The sequence below is a fragment of the Ananas comosus genome, linkage group 18, assembly GCF_001540865.1.
Source record: "Ananas comosus cultivar F153 linkage group 18, ASM154086v1, whole genome shotgun sequence".
Lineage (NCBI taxonomy): Eukaryota > Viridiplantae > Streptophyta > Magnoliopsida > Poales > Bromeliaceae > Ananas > Ananas comosus.
The window spans coordinates 6,364,552-6,384,251 of NC_033638.1; the positions used below are offsets into that span (position 1 = coordinate 6,364,552).

At 38.2% G+C, this 19,700-nt stretch overlaps 2 protein-coding genes across 3 annotated transcripts; both read right to left on the bottom strand.

The window, feature by feature from the left end:
• LOC109724487 (U4/U6 small nuclear ribonucleoprotein PRP4-like protein) lies at nucleotides 1,968-6,781 on the bottom strand (the record flags this gene model as incomplete). Its single annotated transcript, XM_020253331.1, is given in 5 exon segments — nucleotides 1,968-1,980; nucleotides 2,233-2,314; nucleotides 2,408-2,605; nucleotides 3,007-3,460; nucleotides 6,221-6,781. Coding segments are annotated over 5 exon segments (1,229 nt in total), but the record flags the coding sequence as incomplete, so codon positions are not given.
• On the bottom strand, nucleotides 12,031-18,215 carry LOC109724347 (poly(A)-specific ribonuclease PARN). 2 transcript variants are annotated; one of them, XM_020253139.1, is made up of 7 exons: nucleotides 17,789-18,215; nucleotides 16,442-16,572; nucleotides 15,809-16,134; nucleotides 15,231-15,344; nucleotides 14,605-14,731; nucleotides 14,258-14,522; nucleotides 12,031-13,601 (listed from the first exon to the last, which is right to left on the bottom strand). In XM_020253139.1, exons 1-7 carry the CDS (start codon nucleotides 18,184-18,186, stop codon nucleotides 12,782-12,784), a joined length of 2,181 nt encoding a protein of 726 aa, XP_020108728.1. In that variant the 5' UTR covers nucleotides 18,187-18,215; the 3' UTR covers nucleotides 12,031-12,781. The 2 variants fall into 2 exon arrangements, with proteins under 2 accessions (XP_020108728.1, XP_020108729.1); XM_020253140.1 differs by lacking the exon at nucleotides 17,789-18,215 and having other exon boundaries at nucleotides 15,809-16,115; nucleotides 16,442-16,571.

A 19,700-nucleotide genomic window follows, 5' to 3' on the forward strand; every position in this document is an offset into this window, starting at 1 on the left:
TTCAAAGAAGGTGTAGCAAGAAGGGATTTTCATTGGAAGGTTGTAAGCCCATTGTGATAGAGTGGTAATCTCTAACCAAATCTTGTAATCTCCTCATTTGATAGTGGATTTGATCTCTCCGTGCCCGTGGATGTAGCCCGGTTTGGGTGAACCACGTAAATCTTGTGTTGTTGTTGTGCTTGTGCTTGGATTTTTCTCTTTCAATTTCATTTACTCCAATCTTGCATATCTTGATTGTGGATAATTTAGATACATCACATTTGCTTACTAGTGTGATTAGTATCTTGATAGTGAGAGTTCCGTCATTAGCTCACTACAGTTACAAACTCTATATGATATGTTGATTCTCTATGATGCTTTGGTAACTTGGTAATGGTACTTAACATGTTTTATTAATTATGAAATATCGTATTTTAGTATTAAGCAAGTGAAACATTTGTGGGATCTTATGCTGACAATGTGGCTTTATGTGATGTTTGCTTAATGATATTATTTATGAATGATTTTTTAGATTAAAATTTAATTTTTTGGTATGATTGTGTGATAACGTGAAATGGCCTTTTTTTTAATATTTATTCTTGTATGGGTCGAAAGCAATTGGGCTTTGTGAATTTTCTTTCATGTATGTGCTTTTTATTTGTCCCGTATTGATTATTAATAATAGAATTAATTAAGTGCAAATTATATTGGTTTACAATTTATTAAAAATAATATTAAATATGACAATAAGGACACTTTTGCCATTATTAAATTTTATAAAACAAACCAAACATAATAATTATATACACTAATTTCCAATATTCCAAATCTTCTTTGATTTTTTGTAACAGTTATAACTTATCACATATAATTCCAAACCAATCATACCGTACCAAGTAAGACAGATAAAATATCTAATTAGATTGAAATGATATTTTAATATTTTGTTTCCGGCTAGGGCTGCTATACTCTTATGAATGAGTATAGAACCCTTTATACTCATAAGTTATTTTTAATGATGGAGCTTCTAAATCAACGATCCATTCTATTAAATATGATCTAAAGTATTTAAAACTTTTAGAAAATAAATTTCGTAATTTTTCAAAATCATAATAAAGTTTGTCAAGCGGGTCTAAAATGAACGGTCAAAATTGAACGACAACTTAAAAATGGATGTTCGGATCCATCAATTTAAGATCAGAGTTATTGATCTTTATCTATGTAGTGAATAGAATTTTCTATTAAAAATTCAACCGATTTCGATTCTTTTACACCATTAAACTAACAAATATTCTATACCGCCCGTTAAAAATTGTCAATTTTGTAACATTTTGATCGTAAAGTAAATAATGTTGAAAAATTATAAAATTTAATTTCTAAACGTTTTAAATGCTCTAGATAACGTTTAACAGTGTGGATCATTGATTTAGAAGCTCTATCATTCAAAACAAATTATGAGTACGAAAGTGATCGTACTCATAAGAATATAGTAGCCGGATTCCTTTGTTTCCATACTTTTTCTAATACGAATAATTTTAATCAAATATTATTATTCCTATGTGGAATAACTGTGACAGAAAAAACTTTCTCATCTTCAAGTGAGATTGCGACATAATCAAAAGTTGTACAACAATGGTACAAAAAGGTCTCTAACAAGTAAAATCCTTTTAATTAATGATACACAAGAACAGCAGAGACCTCAAGGATCATTGAAAATGGTCGAGATGCTTGAGATGAGTGTTAAAAAAAAAAAAAGGCTGGTAAAAACTGCTAATGGTGTGAAAGTATGAGGATAACCCATCCCCATTGTCAACAACCAAATGAAGAGCGAAAAGAAAGAAATCGACTCGACGACGACACAGAAGAGATGACTGACTACAACAGATGAGCACAGCAGTTTGTCGCATTAGTCGATATCCATTGCTTTCTCTCTTTCGCCGCTTCTGCAGGTCCAAATCTTTATGGTGCGATCATGGGCAACGGTTGCGATACTTTGTCCATCTGCACCAGACCAACAACCGCAAAATATTTAATCGAATCACGATAGCGAATAATGGGAGTGAATGAGAATCATCTAACTCCAGAAACAGTGAATTTGGGGGGCGAATATGTACGAGAGATCTATGCCAAAACATGATAAATTCAAATGAAAACAGTTCGGTGCTTTTTTTTCTTTTATTTTCTCAAACAGTTGCTGAGAAATTATATGAGATGAGGATGCATAAAAATTATGTAAAATAAGTGTAAAATTACCTCCGGTAATATCCAAACTTGTAACTTTGGCTTCATGCCCAGCTAATGCTTTGATTGGTTTAAAATCTTTCGCTGACCAGAGCTGATAAAAGATGAAAACATACAGATCAGACAGTATGTTAAATTATAACAGCATAGGAAAAAAAAAATCGGTTTCATTGAGCTGATAACGTACCGCTGCTTTAGTGTCATATGAAGAAGTAGCCAGGAAATGACCTTCCTGGGGTTCAAACTTCACTTGCGAGATAAGGTTTTTATGTGCTGGTATGGAATAGACAATTTTTCGTTTTCTCAAGTCCCATATTCGACAAAAATCATCCTCACTTCCTGTAGCTAAGTGATAGCCATTAGGAGAAAAGCTGACTGCGAGGACCTGCAAAAAGCACAATTCAGTCATATAATAAACTCTATTATTTTACAAATAAAATTAAGCTCCGGGGAAGAATTGTGAGGAAACGAATTGAACAGACTTGAGAAACGTGTGTCGACACTCCACCCGCAAGTTAGTTTGGAAAAAGGTCCCCTATAAGTTAGGCGGCTATTCAAATGAAGCCTCTCTCCATTAGCATCATGTTTAGCTTGAAAAAAATTCCGTCGGAAATCAGCAGTTTCTGCAGCTTTTTAACCTGATGGAATTTTCTAAATAAAACTAATTAGTTGAGAAGTTGCATTCTTGTTGAAAGTTCAGAGACCTGTTTCTAAACTAGATATGGTTGAAGTGTTTTTGTATAATCATTTTCCCAAAAAGAATAGAGGTGATACTAGTCAACTCACAGGTTTAACATGCCCCTCGAAAGCAAGGATGCTTCTTCCAGAACGCAAATCCCACACACGGGCAAGAGCGTCGAGACCACACGTTGCGGCTAAAGATCCATCAGGGTGGAAAGTAATCCCATAGACACTTCTACTGTGCCCCTCTTGAAGAAGCAACTCTTTTCCAGTATTAATGTCCCACAGCCTCCATGTCTTGTCAAAGCTAGCTGTTCCTAAATACTTCCCAGATGGATGGAATGCTATGCGCGCCAGCCGATCCAGATGACCATCGAACGATCTTAAAAGAGAGCCTTCAGTGTTCCACAATTTTGCAGTTCTATCTGCCGATGCAGTTGCTAAACAGTTATCCACCGGAGAGAATGCTACATCAGTTGCACGTTCTGTATGCCCCTTTAGGGTCGCAACTTTGGTTACATGTGGCATGCTCCATATTTTAGTAATGCCACTCCAAGCACTAGGGTTGAAAAAAGAAAGAAAGAAATAAAGAAAGAATAATAATCTTTGGTGGAGAAAAGTATAAAAAATAGATGTAAGAGAGGAAAACAGCAATAAAACATATAAAATGGAATAGTGTCTAAAATGTTATTTCACATCCAAGAAAAAATAAAAACTAACAATTATGGCTTGTTTAATTGAAAAAGATAAGTAAGATCTCACAGCAAAGGATGCAGAAAAGACAAGGTATTATGCAGATTCAGAAATCTATAAAGAAAAGTGCCAGTTAGTTAATTATTTTTGCTAAGTTAGTAGATTTATTTTGTTGCATTCTTACATTAGTGGGCTTTGTACTAAGGAAATTCCAGTTGTAAAGCAGCGACACAAAAAACAAACTTAACAGAGCCCAAATTTGGAAGTTCTCCGAGACTATGATATAACGATGATTCTATTGGATAGAGCGATAAACATGATACGAGTCATCGAGTCCATGTTTGGGTTTATTTTCGCTGAATGGAATTGCTCAATATGAGTGAGATGAATGCTGTGAAGATCCTGAGGGTCTGTCAAAACACATTGCCAGTTTATCCTTCTGGGTGAAATGTGATTGCACTCATATCCCAGAAAATAGCAGAGTGGGGTAACTCAAAATTTGAAAAAATAATCGGCTAATCTAAAAATTTGTTAAAAGAAGCCGGATTGAGCTCTACAACCCTGAGAGCACTCCAATTTCAGAGCACCTCCCCATAAGAGCCCTAATTGGAATCTCTTGCAGTCACTTGATGTGCCATGCTGGAAGAACCATGCTATGATGTTTTGTATAAGAAGGATGCCATGTGCCATTTCTTTTTCTAAGAGGATCATAGACCTTGATAGCCAAGTCGACATAAGAATTTTCTGTTTCTTTGTTTCGGCAGAACAGTCATGTTCGGCTAGAGTTAACGAAGTCAAATTAGGACTCTTTTCTATGCAGAAGTTAGCTATATTAGTTATTGAACGGATCTAGCTTGTCAATTAAATCAAGCTAATTAGAGGTTTGGATTAGTAAAACTAGGTTCAAAGTGGATTCTCAACTAGGTAATTTGGGTGTTCTATATTAAGATAAGTTGACTGGTTTGGGTTGAAGTAGATCAGTCCATGTGTCCAAGAAGAGCTGAAATCGAACAAAAGTCCTAATTAACTTGTTTCGTCGACTGAGCTCGAGTAAAAGAATAGGGTGTAGCTAAAATTTCAACTAGAGAGTCCTATGTGGTGGACTGAATTAGTTCACACTAAAAAGAATCCAACTTGGTAAGAAGAAAAAGCACGGTTGTGAATATACAGTAAATGTTTGCCACCTGGCAAAGAGGCTGTACACAACAAAAAGTAGTTCGGACTCAAACGTCCAGAGTGGAATTTCTCTCCTCTTCTTCCTTGTCAGTTCCTCCACTGTTGTGCTCTCTTTTCTTTCTACAATATCTTCCCTTTTCTTTAATCTATTTGTCTTGCTAAGTACAGTAGGCAACTTGATACAGATGCCCCGCTCTTGAAAATCTTAAAATGTTTCTGCCGCCAAAAAAGTACCCAGGAAAGAGAAATTTGAAAATACCACAAATTTCCTACTGTATTCATTTCTAACGGAACTATCAGCAAAAATCAACAATTCTATTACAAAAAATCCCTCTTTACGAACCCGTACAGAAACAGTTCTGCTCTTTCATTATGAGCTGCAGAACAAACAACTCTGCTACACTTTACAGAAATACGTCCACTAAGCTAATCTAGAAAAGATTGAGATCGATCTTTCTTCAACTATTGCATCCAATTAGAGCCCCGAGAGCGCATCATAATTCCCTACTTACAAAAACAAAGTCTAGGCGGCAAGAAAGATACAGCAACTAAGCAAAGAACTTCAAAGAGATTAAACTCATATGTATCCCAACTAGCGTGTGAGAAGTAGTTCCCCTTATAACTACCCAAGTTTGATTAATATATGTTTTCAAGAAAGCAAAGCTACCAACGATGGACAAGCAGGATATGGAACAGTGTGCTAGGTAGACCAATGCAACAAACTGGATGGTGCATGAGTGGGACTGAAGAAAATGAAACAACCAGCAGGAACTGCACTATACTATACTTGTAATCTGCTACTCAAACAGCAAATTCTAACCCCAAGAGCAACTAAAAAGACAGCGGACACACGTTGATGCACTGCACAAAATGGAAGAGTTAAGCCAAGGCTTTAGTCATTTAACAGCTTCTCTGGTCCCTAGTAAGAGCACTAAGGCTCCATATGTCTTGCCCTCTTAGTGAGCCGGCTTCGCTATAAGCGTGGTGTCTTTGGTGTGCATTTTGCCGTCATCGGCCATGACCCACCAGTTGAGTCACGTGACTTTTGGTTGTATTACTGTTTTTCGTTATCAATAAAATATCCGTTGCTTGTGCCAACTTGCTGGACCCATCATGGGCCGTTCTCTTGATTCTCAGTCGTTAACAATTTGCGAAATTGTGCCTCGGGACAATTTGGCTAGCTCGTTCGTGAAGGTGACGGACAAGCACCGCACTGGCTTTTCGGTAAAAAGACATTAGACCTGTGACAAGTGTGAGTTTCACGTCCTAAAATACCTTTTTCCTAAAGCTTAGGCTTGTCGACGGAGGAAGCATAACAAATTGTTGGCATAATTATCTAACTAGAGTAGAATCACTACGTTGGGTTACACTTTAAACATGTGCCTTCCTAAACAAGTAATAAGGTTATTTAGTTTTGCAATCAAGAGGAAATGAGGAGCAAAGGAAGAACCTTGTGGCTAGCAGCGACCCGTCGCGCGAGAACGAGCAACCGGAGAGCGGCCGGTCGTCCCCGATTTCACTGCATTCGAGAACGAATCCGCCGGCCTGCTTAACAACGAGCTCGGCCTCTGCCTCGGCATCCTCGTCGGGATCGTCCCTTCTCCTCCTCGCCCGCGCGATCCTCGCCTTGAGGAGCTCCCGCGGGCCCTCGGTGTAGAAGGGATACTGGATGAGCGCGGCCTCGGCGTCCTCCTCCTGGGCGGCGGCGGCGGCGGCGGCGGAGGCGGAGGTGGCCTGGTCGTCGTCGTGGGCCTTGAGGAGGCGGTCGAGCTGGCCCTCGGCCTCGAGGCGCACCATGAGGGAGCGGAGGCGGTCGCGGCGCTCCATCTCGCGCTCGCCGAAGAGGGTGACGGGCTCGCCGAGGCGGCGGAGGCGGGCGCGCACGGCGGAGTCGTTGGTGGGCACGGCCATGGCGTAGGCGCGGCGCTTCATGAGGAGCTCCTGCACGGCCTTCTCCTGCCGCTCCCGGGCGAGGCGGCTCTCCTCCGAGACCTCGTACTCGTCGCCGCCGCCGCCGGTCTCTCTCCGCTCTGCCGCCGAGGTGGGGGACGGAGCTCTCTCGTCTGTCTCTGTATGTGTGTATCTCTCTTCTTCGTCTCTCTGTCTGTCTCTGCCCGTCTCGTCTTGGTATCGGATGTGTATGTTTTTTCTCGTCTGGCGCTGTTGTTCTGGTGATATTGTTAGGGATGGCGGCGATGGGGGGAGGGATAGGGAGAGGGGCGATGGGCGGAGGGGGAGGGGGAGGTGTTAGGGTTTGGGGATCGTCGTCCTCCATTGCTGCGGCGAGAGGGAAAGGGAGGAAGACGAAGACGGAGGGAGAGTAAGGGTTTACGGGGTTTTCGGAATTGCGGTGGTACCAAAAACTAGAATAAGGTAATTGAGTTCCTATATTTTTTTAAAAATTATTAAGTTATTTATATTTACAGATTTTTTATTTTTGGATAAAATTATATGCTTTTACGATGATAGTGATCCTTTAAAATTAGCCGGATGGATGGGTGGTGTGAGAAGTTTACTAGCATTAATAAGTGCTTGATGTTTTTAAAAGAACAATAACTAAACTCATATATAGAGAAAATTGATATAGCATAAACTCCTTACTTTGATATTTTTTATTTATTTATTTATTTTTTACATCCATTCTCTCTCTTTTTTTTTTTTTATTGCACGTCCTCTCATCTCTCCCTCTCTTCTTTTGTACCGCACGCCCCCTCATCTCCCCCACCAACACCTAATGTACCGCACCCTCATCTTCCCCATCAACACATACCGCACGCCAACGACGACTCTCCGGAGGCCCCCAAGGACTCCTCCCACAGTCTCTCCCGCTTCCAGCAACTCCAGCGCCACATCGAGCACGCTCGCCGCCGAGAGGACGCCCAGCTCAGGCGCGACCAGCCCCTCCTCCTTTCCGCCCTCGCCCTCCAAAACGACCCCCCTCCCTCTCCCCCCTCCTCCTCCTCCTTCGACCCCGATGACCTCTTCGCCGACATCGACCGCATCATCGCCCAGAAGCGCCGGGAGTTCGTCAACCAAGGCCTCCCCCGCCCCAACCTCTCGCCGCAGGCGAAGGAACCCGTCATCGAGGGCCTCAACAAGCTCGCCACCGAGGAGGTCCTTGATCTCGACGAGATCAGCGAGCTCCAGGGCCTCACCATCATCTCCGCCGACGGCAACGGTCCTCCTCAGCCGCCATCACAAGGACGCCGCCAAGATTTTTTTGGTTCTGAAAATTTTTGTTCACAGCAACATGAATTGGATATTTTTGATTCGTACATTAGGTATGCTATTAGATTTGGTGTTGATTTTGGTTTAATTTGATCTGATTTCAATTATCTATACCTAGCTATATATCAATTCAAATGCTCTTTTCGGCTCTTCTCGCAAACGTTTTGATTAATCTATGAGATCACGTGACTTTGGATTCAATCTAGATGGATAAGACCAAGAGTCGCATCGATCTTTAGCCGCGGGTCGCAAGAAGATATGATTCACGCAATTTGGTGATTTATTCGATATTTTTCTCAATTTTTTCATTATTTTTTTTACTTTTTCAGGAGTTTTAGAGTGTATTAGTATCAAGAATATAGGAAGAAGCAAAATAAGGGAGTAGTAGTAGCCAAGAACGGAAACCCTAGAGCAAGAACATCGTGAAAGATTCCAATCCTGACACCGACAATCTGATGAAAATTGCTGAGGAAGAATCTGTTGACGTCAATGCCGCGAGCGCTGGTATCTGTCCATGTTATACGACATGTGGATTCGAGTCATGCTCCTTCCACCGGAGACGAAAGCAATGGAGTCAGAGAAGATAGAAAGAATCTGGAAGAGGCAATCGTCGAGCCTCTGGTTGATAGCATATTCTCGAGATCTGGTATTGAGATAGATTGTGAGGTAATGATTTAAGTTTCTTATGCTCTGACAAAACTCTTGGAATTGTCCTTCAATTTATTACAGTTATTTTTTAGTCACTATAATTATTTCAATTGTTAATATCAATTATGCAATCTATTTCTGGAGGTTCATAATCACATTCAATATAAGCAAATAAAATCTCAGTGTGCATCCAAAAGTCATACAACTTTTGCCCTATGATGATGTGATGTGGCACTAAATCCAATTGAATGAAACAATACAATTTGCCTATGTTATAATCTACTTTGTATGGCATAAGGAATTTTACGCGAGCCATCTTTGTTTCACAGATCTTGAAAAATTCTTCGTGTACAAATTAAAACAACCAGCATGTAAATCAAACACAGAGATCGTTCATCAAAATGAAATCAAATATTCCTAATTCAACGAAACCTTCTCAACCAAAAGCTTCAGGGATGAAGAAAGTGAGCGTGGTGATTGTTAAATTTAAAATCAAATGCAAAATTGACTTACTTCTTGATTGTCATGGCATACAGGAATAAACCAGAAAATCAAACAGTAGTAAAAAATGTACAGACTTCAGTTGAGCTACAACTCATTTTTAAGTAAATACACGGACTTTAGATATTTCAATCTTAGTGCTTATCTTTAGATTACTCTTTATATTAGAAGTTTGCATCAAAGTTCTAAAACTTGATGGTTTCTATTGAAAAAGTTATAAAACACTTCGTCAAGTAATAGAATATTATGTTAGGTTACAAAATATCCTGTCAAAAAAAGTTAAAGATACTGTTTAAATTTTGCTAGAGAAGCAGCGTATAATTTAATATAATAGAATGCTAGGTATTAAAATCATAATTTTTAAAGTTTAGATAACTACAAAAAATGCAGTTGGAGTGAAGTCTACATGTTTTAGCTAATAAATTAAATCACGCTCTAATTTGTCTCTAAATCAAATGCTTTGTTAGAGACAATATAGTTATTGAGAGAGGTGGATTGGCTAAAGGAAAGAGTTGTGTATTTGATGCATAATTGTATTCTCATTTGTTCATTGGTAGGTGCAACGCAAAATGCTGAACATTCTTGATTGGCGAAATTCTCTGGCGTGAATTATATCGTTTTGTGATTGTTGTATTATTATCTCTGATCTTTAATATCTCTTCTTTCTACATAGTTTCAGTATATATATATATAAAAGATGCAACATAATAGTAGAGAAGTTTAGTACAAATCCGCACGTGTTAAAGATTGGATGCGTCAAATATCCGCACGTGTTTATAGATTTTTGGCCATTGGATTAAGGAATGTGCGGTTAGGATGGTGTGGGACCGCTTGGTTGAATAGTATAATCTAACAAGTGGAAATGATCAAAATGATAAATCTAGCGGTAAAAAATTTGCAAGTACAAGTGCTTGTTGCTTTTACAAGTACAATAGTCGGACTCCATATCTATATATATATATAGAGAGAGAGAGAGAGAGAGAGAGAGAGAATTAGGCTGGAATACTATTAATAGTAAAACGCTCTTTTTGCTATCAAGTTTTTAACCTTTGGATGAAAAATTATAGGGTCAGGATGATATTAGTCGGTTAGAGTTGAGTGGTCCCCCTAGGGTTGAGTGGTCCCCACTGGGTTATAGTATTTAATCCAATGGTTAGAAATAATGAAAAGAGTTGATCCAAAGGCTAAAAAACTGATAGCAACAATGAAATTTTGCTACTAATAGTAGCCCGGTCCAACTCTCTCTCTCTCTCTCTCTCTCTCTCTCTCTCTCTCTCTATATATATATATATATATATATATATATACTTTACGTTTTGTTCCTCTTTAAGATTGGACTTTAGTTTTAGATTCTTTTTGCAGCAACTTTGTCTTAAAATACCTATAGCCTATTTAAGTTTAACATATTCATATTGTTGTATTTTGTTTAAACTTTTTTTTTCTTTCTACCTGTGTATATTTGATTATCTTAATGTACTTTTTCTACTCTGCTAATTTAGGCTTTAATATTTTTACTTTGATAATAGAAAATTGAAAAAAGTATTCTAACTTTCTAGATGCTTTTACATAATATAGGGTTTTAAAATTATATATATCTGATTATGAAATAATTGAATTTTAGCTTCCCTTTTATTATTTTTTTGGCCTATTTATTAGTTAGTTGATTGTCTTTTATAGTATGCAATTATTACTGTAGATTTTATTTTGTGCATATAGGTGATAGAATATATTTCATGGCATTTTTTTTATTCTATGTCATGTATATTATGACTCATATATTTTTAAATTTATTTTTTTTTTAAGTCATTTTCTTTCTTGATCGAAAGTGCAATAATTATTTTTATTCACATTTTGCTTCAATAATATCTATCCGCCGCATCGCGGCCTACACTAGTTATATATAAAGCATATATGCATGACTCAGTTTTCTCTCTTAAAAAATAAATAAATAAATAATAAATTAAAATTTGGTTAAAAAGTAGTTTTTGATTTCTGAATCAAGCTCCCTAATGAAGTTCCAATAATAAGCTTTTATGCTATATTTGTGGAGCTCCCTAATTTACATTTTTTTTTTTTTTCCTTGTCATACCTAAACGTATCAAAATTTTGTAACTGGAGCTGAAGAATGGTGAAATCTTTTTCGTTAGGTTGGAGTGAATTATCATTTTACTTTATTTTTTTAGGTTGGTTCTCTTTTGAGGCTCTCAAACATTTTATAGAATTATTTTTTTATAGGTACAATATAGTGTATTGTAAAGAGTTATTTAATTAAATATAATTATAAATAGAGTGTAGTTAAAACTTAAAACTGCATGTAGCGATAGAGGGATAAAATTCATTCCCCCACTATACATAAAATAATTGTATAATTTTATTAATCATTTATATCTTTTATGTATAAATAAATAAGGTGTATACATATTAGCTTTATATTTTTAATAATTTTTCAACTAATTAATTGATGTAATTTAAAATTTTCAGTCTATTTAAATTTAGTAGATAAACCAAAATTTAAAGAATTTATTATGATTTTCTCTACTTTTTTTGTTAAATTAAATCATTATATTTAATCAAAATTTATTAACTTAGCATACAATCTAATTCTTTCTAAATTTACCCCAAAAAAAACTATTTTTTGTATTTTAAATATACTATTTTTAAAAATTTTAAATTTGTTTTACACGAAACGTGCATTGCTCATGCTCTTTTATTAAATATTACTATATTCATTTATTTGTAAATCTGTATATACATATATATTTATTATTTATATATTTATTTATTCTCCATTAATGGGTGATCCGATCGCTTGCCAAAATTGAAACTCTATAAAAGGCCCCAACTGTTGATTACCAGCAACAGTTGAAGTGTTGAATTTAAACATAAAAACCCAAACACAAAATTTGAATCTGCATGTAATTACAACTGTAGCACAACCAATCAGGCCTAGGAAATAACAATGAGGCCAAGCGTTCTCTTACAATGGTTTGAAAAAATGTATACAAAAACAAGAGAGAATTGGAACAAAGATATTGTTTATTCCAGAATCACATCATAAACAAATTAGTTGACAGTGGAACAAAAGGTTGGGATGCGAGACGAGTATTACATCTTTACTGGTTCGTCAGCTCCAGTACTCTATGGCCTGAGTTGAGCGCCTCTCCCTTCGAGTCGCGAGATCGGAGAGAGGAAATAAATGCGGAATGCTCGAAAAGTTTATCATATGCAGCGGCACGACAAGTGCCTCAGAAACCCATTACTCCACATCTTCAATGTCAAATCCAAATCAGTGTTTCCTGTTAAACAGAACTAAAAACTTTGTTTAAACCGTAATGCAATCACCGAAAGCAACATCCAAGCCACGGTTGGGAGCGGGTCGACGATCATATACTTACAACAGGCAAATCCTACCACCTTTGTAAGGAACAGTTGAATAAATAACCTCTTCAGCAAATATAATTGTGTTTTCTCTCCGAGTCTACAAGCGCGATGGGCATCATTCCGAAAAATGCGGCATAAACCACCTCCATCTATCTGAGATAACCATCTCAAAGTTCTATAAATAGTAAGGGGAAAAAAAATAAAACAAGGACATCACCAGGGTCCCACATATCCTTTGTAGTAGTATCCTGTCTCATGCGCTTCTCATGCGTTTCCCCAATAATGATTTCGAAGCATACAAAGAGTCTAAGATATCCTCGCATGAAAGTGGGCGGCTAGATTGCTTCTTGGGATCAGGTTTTAGTCCTTCAAGCCGTTTAACATCTGGCGAAATGGTTTCCACTTCAGTAGTCTCACTGCTCCCAGCAGAATCTCTACTACCAAAGTCTAGTTTTCTTTTGCACGTTGTCCCGACGGCATCTGCCTGATCCGCGAACAAAAACTTCGACGCCGAAGCTGCACAAATGTCTCTGTAAGTATCGTAATTCCCAGCCCGTGTATTTCCACCTTCCAATAGCACCGAAAGAGGGTGCAAAACTGATATGGCATCATCTTTCCTCTCCAAAGTATCCTTCAAAAGCAAAAAATCATTTACAAATTCCTCTTTGCTTAACTGAATAAGGGCGGCGGTCGAGTCGATGAAAAAGATTGAAGTGACAGAATCCGGACCAAACACTTTGCATATGGACTCCTTCAAGTCCTTTGGCTTCAACTTAGACGGAAATCCCCAAACAAGGATGACTTTTGAGAACACAACCGGAGGGTAATTGCGCTTATAACCTGGCTCTGGTTTCTCTGTGCCAGTACTAAGATTGATCACTGTTCCGCTGTTCCACGCGGGATACAAAAGATTGATGTACGGTGCAAGCCGATCAATTTTTGTAAGATTGGCTGATGGTGAAAGGAGCTCAAAATTCACACCCAAATGACAGCATATCTGAGCAAAGACGCATCCCGTCATAAAGGCATCGTATCCTGCTTCATGCTTAGCGCCTGAGGAGAAGCAAGATGATCTGCAGGTAAAAGAAACTTCTCATCAGATGGAGTAACATTGATTAATTGATTGCTATATCCACTGATTCAGACAGTCAAAAGAGAATGCTCCTTCTTGAAAGAAAGCCGGCAAGCTCATTGCACTGAACAGGCAGAAGAATAAGTGTTCCTCGCCAGATTCATCTTACTAGTTGCTCAATACGAGCATCTATGCTAGTTACATTTTATGTTACTCAAAGCCAATTGATTTTATTGACGTCAGATAAGGAGCATTCTGTAACACAAAAATGGCATCCCAATCTGCAAGGCTAATTCAGTGTTTCAAGTGGGTCAAAAATGAATTAAGATGTCAACTCTACATTGCAAACCCTAGTCCTCTTAAAAAACCTCATGGAAAATCAACAGTTCCGAAGTACTAATGAAGTTCCTAAACAACCAGCCTACGAACAAGTACATATGTCGGAAAAAACCAAAAGAGCCATCACTAGTCGCGAGCTGCGACAAGTAGAGCAAAGCAAGGAATTCAACTTCAGTAGTATAAATAGGGAACGGAAAAAATTAAGTTGTTTTACAAAATTTGTGCAATCATTAAGAATGATGGGATAGGGGCGAAAAATGCAAGTGCGAGCACCTCACAAGGAGAGGTATTTATGCTATATAGGATAAACTATAATACCCTGCTTCATCTGATTCAACTTCAACTTTCACATGTGAACTTGTGCCGAAATTCTTGGATGGAGAGGAGACTGCCGGGCACAGCAAAGAAAAAGCTGAGGAAAGCGATTTGCTCTTCTTCTTCATGAAATATTGAATGCCTTGACTTGAATTCAAAAGATGCTTGGTGTCCACAACATACGGAAAAATTTCATGAACGGCTAAAACAAACTCTGCCATCGATGACGGAAGAGGGCCAATAAATTTGTTGTATATGTGAGCAATATCTGTTTCATGAGAAAGAATCATTGTAGGAAGGCACTGTTGAGACATCGACAGATATTTTTAATATGACAGTAGTACAAGTACCTAAAAGGCAATTGTGACCAACAATTAATTTCTGTTCTGAGGCAAGCAGATCTATAACATGGCGAAATCCCACAGCAGACCTGACCCTCGAGACAGTGCTCCTCGTTGCATCTTCCTGGACCTCTTTCTGAAACGCGAAAAAAACAAAGAGATAAGATTAGCCACGAGACTTGTTAACAACTTGGTACTCATTACTCCTTTATATGAGTCAAGCAGCTAGGCCACAAAAGAACACTAACGGACATGCTCTCCTCTATCACAATAAGGGTGTAGTACAGAAATATAATCCACAATTCATCACAATTTTGGTCAAAGCTAAAAACTGAACTTCTGGTAATGATATTCGTAAAGAGTTTTGCATGCCCTTTTTTTTTCCAAAACTGATTTTTCAGCCACATATATGGTGTTGGTTCTCCAATGAGTAGAGCCGAGGGAAAGGATCTACAATATAAATATTATTTTCTAAAGATGACAGTAAACGATTTTTTTTAAAAAAAAGAATGACCTTGTAATTTAATACAGAAAAGAAAACTCAATTTTGAGCCACTTAAAACTATATAGAGATGGGAACAAAGCTGAAAAGAAACTTATGCACATTTCTAGTGAATATCTTATATTCCTCTTACCAACAAAGAGGCTTTATCCTCCTCAGAGTCCGTATAAACTACTCTCTTTTGCCATGTACCATCCTCACCAACTGTACGAACATATAAAAGATCCTTGAAGTGTTTTCTCAGAATCTGCATACCAAAGTGTTATGTAGCAGAGCATTTATTACAGAAACAGAAATAAATTTTCTAAATGGAGTTCATTAATCCTGTTAGAATCGTTAAGAAAAGAAATTTGTTGTAATACAAACTTAAGTTTTGAAGTGGTAAGATTATCAGAAGACATACAAATCCTTAAACCATATGCAATAAGGTACAATACAAGCCAAACATCCAGCATAAAAGACAAACATCTTAGGTAAAGGAAAACAAGCAGATAAGTTCATTTTAAAAAGGATAAAAACAGAAAACAAGTGAAAAGTTACATCAAAAAGCACTGAAATCAATGAAAAACAAGAAAAGTTGTATCTAGTTGGAAGCAAGATTGACGGGTGACAAACTGCAGATGCAATCAAAATCCCAAAAAAGTTTTCATGTCATACTTTGAAAGAGCATAACTGGCATTCAGTCAAATTAAAAACTGAAAAATAAATTACCAGTTGAATCAACTTCAGTTGATGTGAGCTGAATCCATTAAGCATGATAGCTGGTCGCATCTTAAAGAAAACTGTCTGAAATTGCACTGTGCTGAATTTCAGACTCTCTTCAGAAGAATCCTCACTTGGACTTCTGAGTATCCCTTCTCGCCACTCAGTAAATCTGTTTTTCATTCTTTCCGTGAAAAGCAGGTCAGCAGTGCTCACAATTGGTATATCTCCAAGCTCTTCAAAAGTGTGTGACGGTGCTGCTGAACTGTCCTCATACTGCGGCCGTAATTTTCGAAGCGCTTCTATCTCTTGTGCTCTGGATAAATAAGATATTCCTGAGATTACCCAAATGCTGTAAATAGATGGTAATTTAAGTATCCTATGTATCTTACAAATGCATAACAGAATTCTATGTATTGATGCAGAGCAACTATGAACTCGAGAGCCCTATTACAAATTTACAAATAGCTCTAGGTACTCTAAGATGCACAATCCTTCCCTTAGTTACTTGATAGAAAGCAACAAAAGGAGAATCCTAATATACTAGTTTGAACGGTAACATGCAATAAGAAAATACGGTGAGGGCGTGAAGCAACATACAACAGGAGCAAAAAACAACCAATTTTTAGTTTAAGGAATCACCTTCATTTATGCATGTATTGAAATCAAATTGGTACTTCGCTAGGAAGTCCATCGAAGTTGTCTGGCAGAGGAACTCATAAGACGGCCCATCAATTGGGAGCTCCTTTCGCGGAAATATATAAAAATTGTGGCTGCAGGGGAAAAAAAAAAATTTGTTCATTCCAAACGATAAACTCATGATCTCAATGGACCGCAATAGAAAACAAATTCAAAACAGGAAAACTAAGTGCTATAGTCAATTTGCACCTACTATCTTATCCTTTCGACAGGACTGCTTTAAATACTAAATACATCTCAAAATCAAATACTTGAGTAAAATCTGAAAACCCAGAAAATGTATACGAAATGGAAAAACTACCATTCTTGTCGAAGTATTAAGGAAGGTGAAGAGATAATGAAAAACCCTATAAAAGAAGATGGGTTTAGGAAAGGTCTCTGCTACTTAGTGAGTCAGTAGAGAAACTTTAGGACAATACAGGGAGGTACCTTCAATTAAAAAAAAAAAGAAAAAGGATATTTTGCATAGTATAATAAATACAACAAAGTCAGAGATGCATGTAGTTAGAACTGTTGCAGTTAGATTTGCATTTTGCTCATCTCATAGTATGTAGTTGAGAATGCCACAACTATAAATATTTTGTTTGGTTATTTGCAATCGGGGGGTGCATTTGAAGATCATACTACTTTTTGTCAGGAATGGTGGGGGAATCCTATTTTTCGTTTACTCCGATGTGATAACGCAAAGTTCTCACATCAAAATAAGATCCTTATTGGAGCATATCCTCAAAATTGGCTCTAAAAACCAAAGGTCAAAAGCCCTACCCTGAGAAGGAGCTGTAACAATAAGACATGCATACCTATAATAGATAGAAGGGCTTAGTAAAATTGCCAAAAAAAAAAAAAAAAAAAAATCCCTCGTATAAATACCCACTTTTGCACCTGATTCTCTATCTTTTAAAAATCTATCTTTTGCCTTATAAAAATTTAGAAATATAGTACTTAACTTCGTACCATTACTATTTCGTCATCATTCTCTAATTTACTATAAAATCTCTTTCATAAAATTACTTAATTTGAAGAAAAATACCAAAAAAAAAAAAAATTCACTCTTTTCTGCACCCCTAAACCCTAAACCCTAATTTATGCACAAAATAGAGACATAATAATAACGATGCCGGATTAAGCGCTACAAACTTTAAATTTTACGATAACAAAAGAGAGATTTTTTTTAAATAGGAAGATAAAGTGCAAAAGTTGATATTTAGGGTTTAGGGTTTAGGGGGTGCATTTGGGTAATAAAATGCAAGAAAAAAAAAAAAAAGGAAAAAAAGGGGAAAGGGCACGGACGGGTGGGCGCGGAAGGAGGAGGTGGCGGCGTGCCAGCGGAAGGGGCAGACGCCGAGCTGGACGACGGCGAAGCTGCGGGCGGAGTCCCTGAGCTTGAGGTAGCGGACGTCGGGGCGGTCGAACTCGAAGGCGTCCCGCCAGGGCGCGGTCGTCACGCCCGTCATCTCCAGATCCACCGCCACGAAGTCCGCTTCCCGCACCCGCGCCCGGAGCCCTTCCAAAGCCTCCGCGAAGTTCCACCTCGTCACCTTCTTCACCGCCGCGCCGCCCCCGCTTCCCCCCGCCTCGCCGGAGGAGATGGGGCGAGACGGGCCTAGGGTTAGGGTTAGGGTTAGGGTTCGGGAGCACGCCCGAACCAGCCGCCATTCGCTCCTCCTCCTCCTCATCATCATCATCATAGCCGCCTCGTTTATTACTTCTTGGCGAGCGCGGGGACGAAGAAGTAGAAGAAGAGGAGCGACCGAGCCTCGCTCGGCTCGGTCAGGGGTGTAGTGTGGGCCGTGCCACATTTTCCGGGCCGAAACGGTCTAGTGGCCGGCCCGGCCCGGCCCGACTTCAATTTCGGGCCGGGCCGGCCTTTTAAAATATTTATTTTTAAATTTTTTTAAGAAAATTAGTTTAAATTTGATTAAATCATTAAAAATTTGTAAAAATAATTATAATATAGTAAATATTTAATCTTTTAAAAAATTAAATAAATTTGTATNAAAAAGAAAAGAAACTTCAACATATTTGGGGGCGCCAAGGTTTCCGGGGGAGGTGGGGTTTTCTGGGGAGGAGAGAGGGTCTCGGAGGAGGGGGCCAGGGAGGAGATAGGGGGCGCCAGGGGGGAGGAGGTCGAGGAGGTGGAGGGGGACGACCGAACGAGGTGGGGTCCTTGGATTTGGGGGTCAGGGCCGAGACCTTGGGTGCCGGAGAGGGGGCTACGGGAGGCAGCGCGGGGGCCATGGGAGGCTGCGCGGGGGTCTCGCGGGTCGGCGCTAAGGCCGCGGCGAGGGCGCTGCGGGAGAAGCCATAGGTGCCTCTCCTCCCAAGGTCTAACCTTAGAAGGCCCCAAGGCCCAAGGCACTTGTCTTGGGCTTCCATGCTACTAAGTTGTTTTCAATAATGCGACTTTCAAATCGACGATCGGCTTCATTAGACTTGATCTAAACTATTGAAAGTATTTGAAAACTAAATTTCATAATTTTTCAATACCATTTGGCTAGTGATCAAAAGATCTCAAAATTGACAATTTTAATGGTAGATAGTCTAGCTTGTAGTGCTTTTAGAAGTGCGATGACTTTCGTGCTATTAAGTTGTTTTCGATGCTAGTATTTTTGAAACAATTAGTGATCGGCTCCATTAGATTTGATCTAGAGTATTAAAAATATTTAAAAATAAATTTCGTAATTTTTTGATACTATTTACCTAATGATCAAAACGGCTCAAAATTAACGGCTGAAAAATATAAATAAGGGATTTCACCCGTACTTGATTTACTAGTTCACAAATAGTGATCATACAACACAAATTTTAAATCAAAAATATTAATATGGTATTTATATAGTATAAAAAAAAGTATCGAAATTTCACGTGATTTGAATATTTTTATACCATTAAACTTGCAAAAGGCTCACTATATAACCTTTAAAATTATTCTTTTTGAACCCTTTCAATTACTAAATAAATAATATCATAAAATTACAAAATTTATTTTCTAAATACTTCAAATACTCTAAATCAAATTTAACGGAGCTAGTCCCGATTCACAAGTCTCAGGATCGAAAATAATTTAATAGCACAGAAACTATCGTACTTCTAAAAACGCACAAGCCTATATACAGAGAGAGAGAGAGAGTGAGAGAGAGAGAGAGAGAAAGAGGAAGAGAGAGAGAGAGAGTCCGGCCACTATACTCTTACCAGTACGATC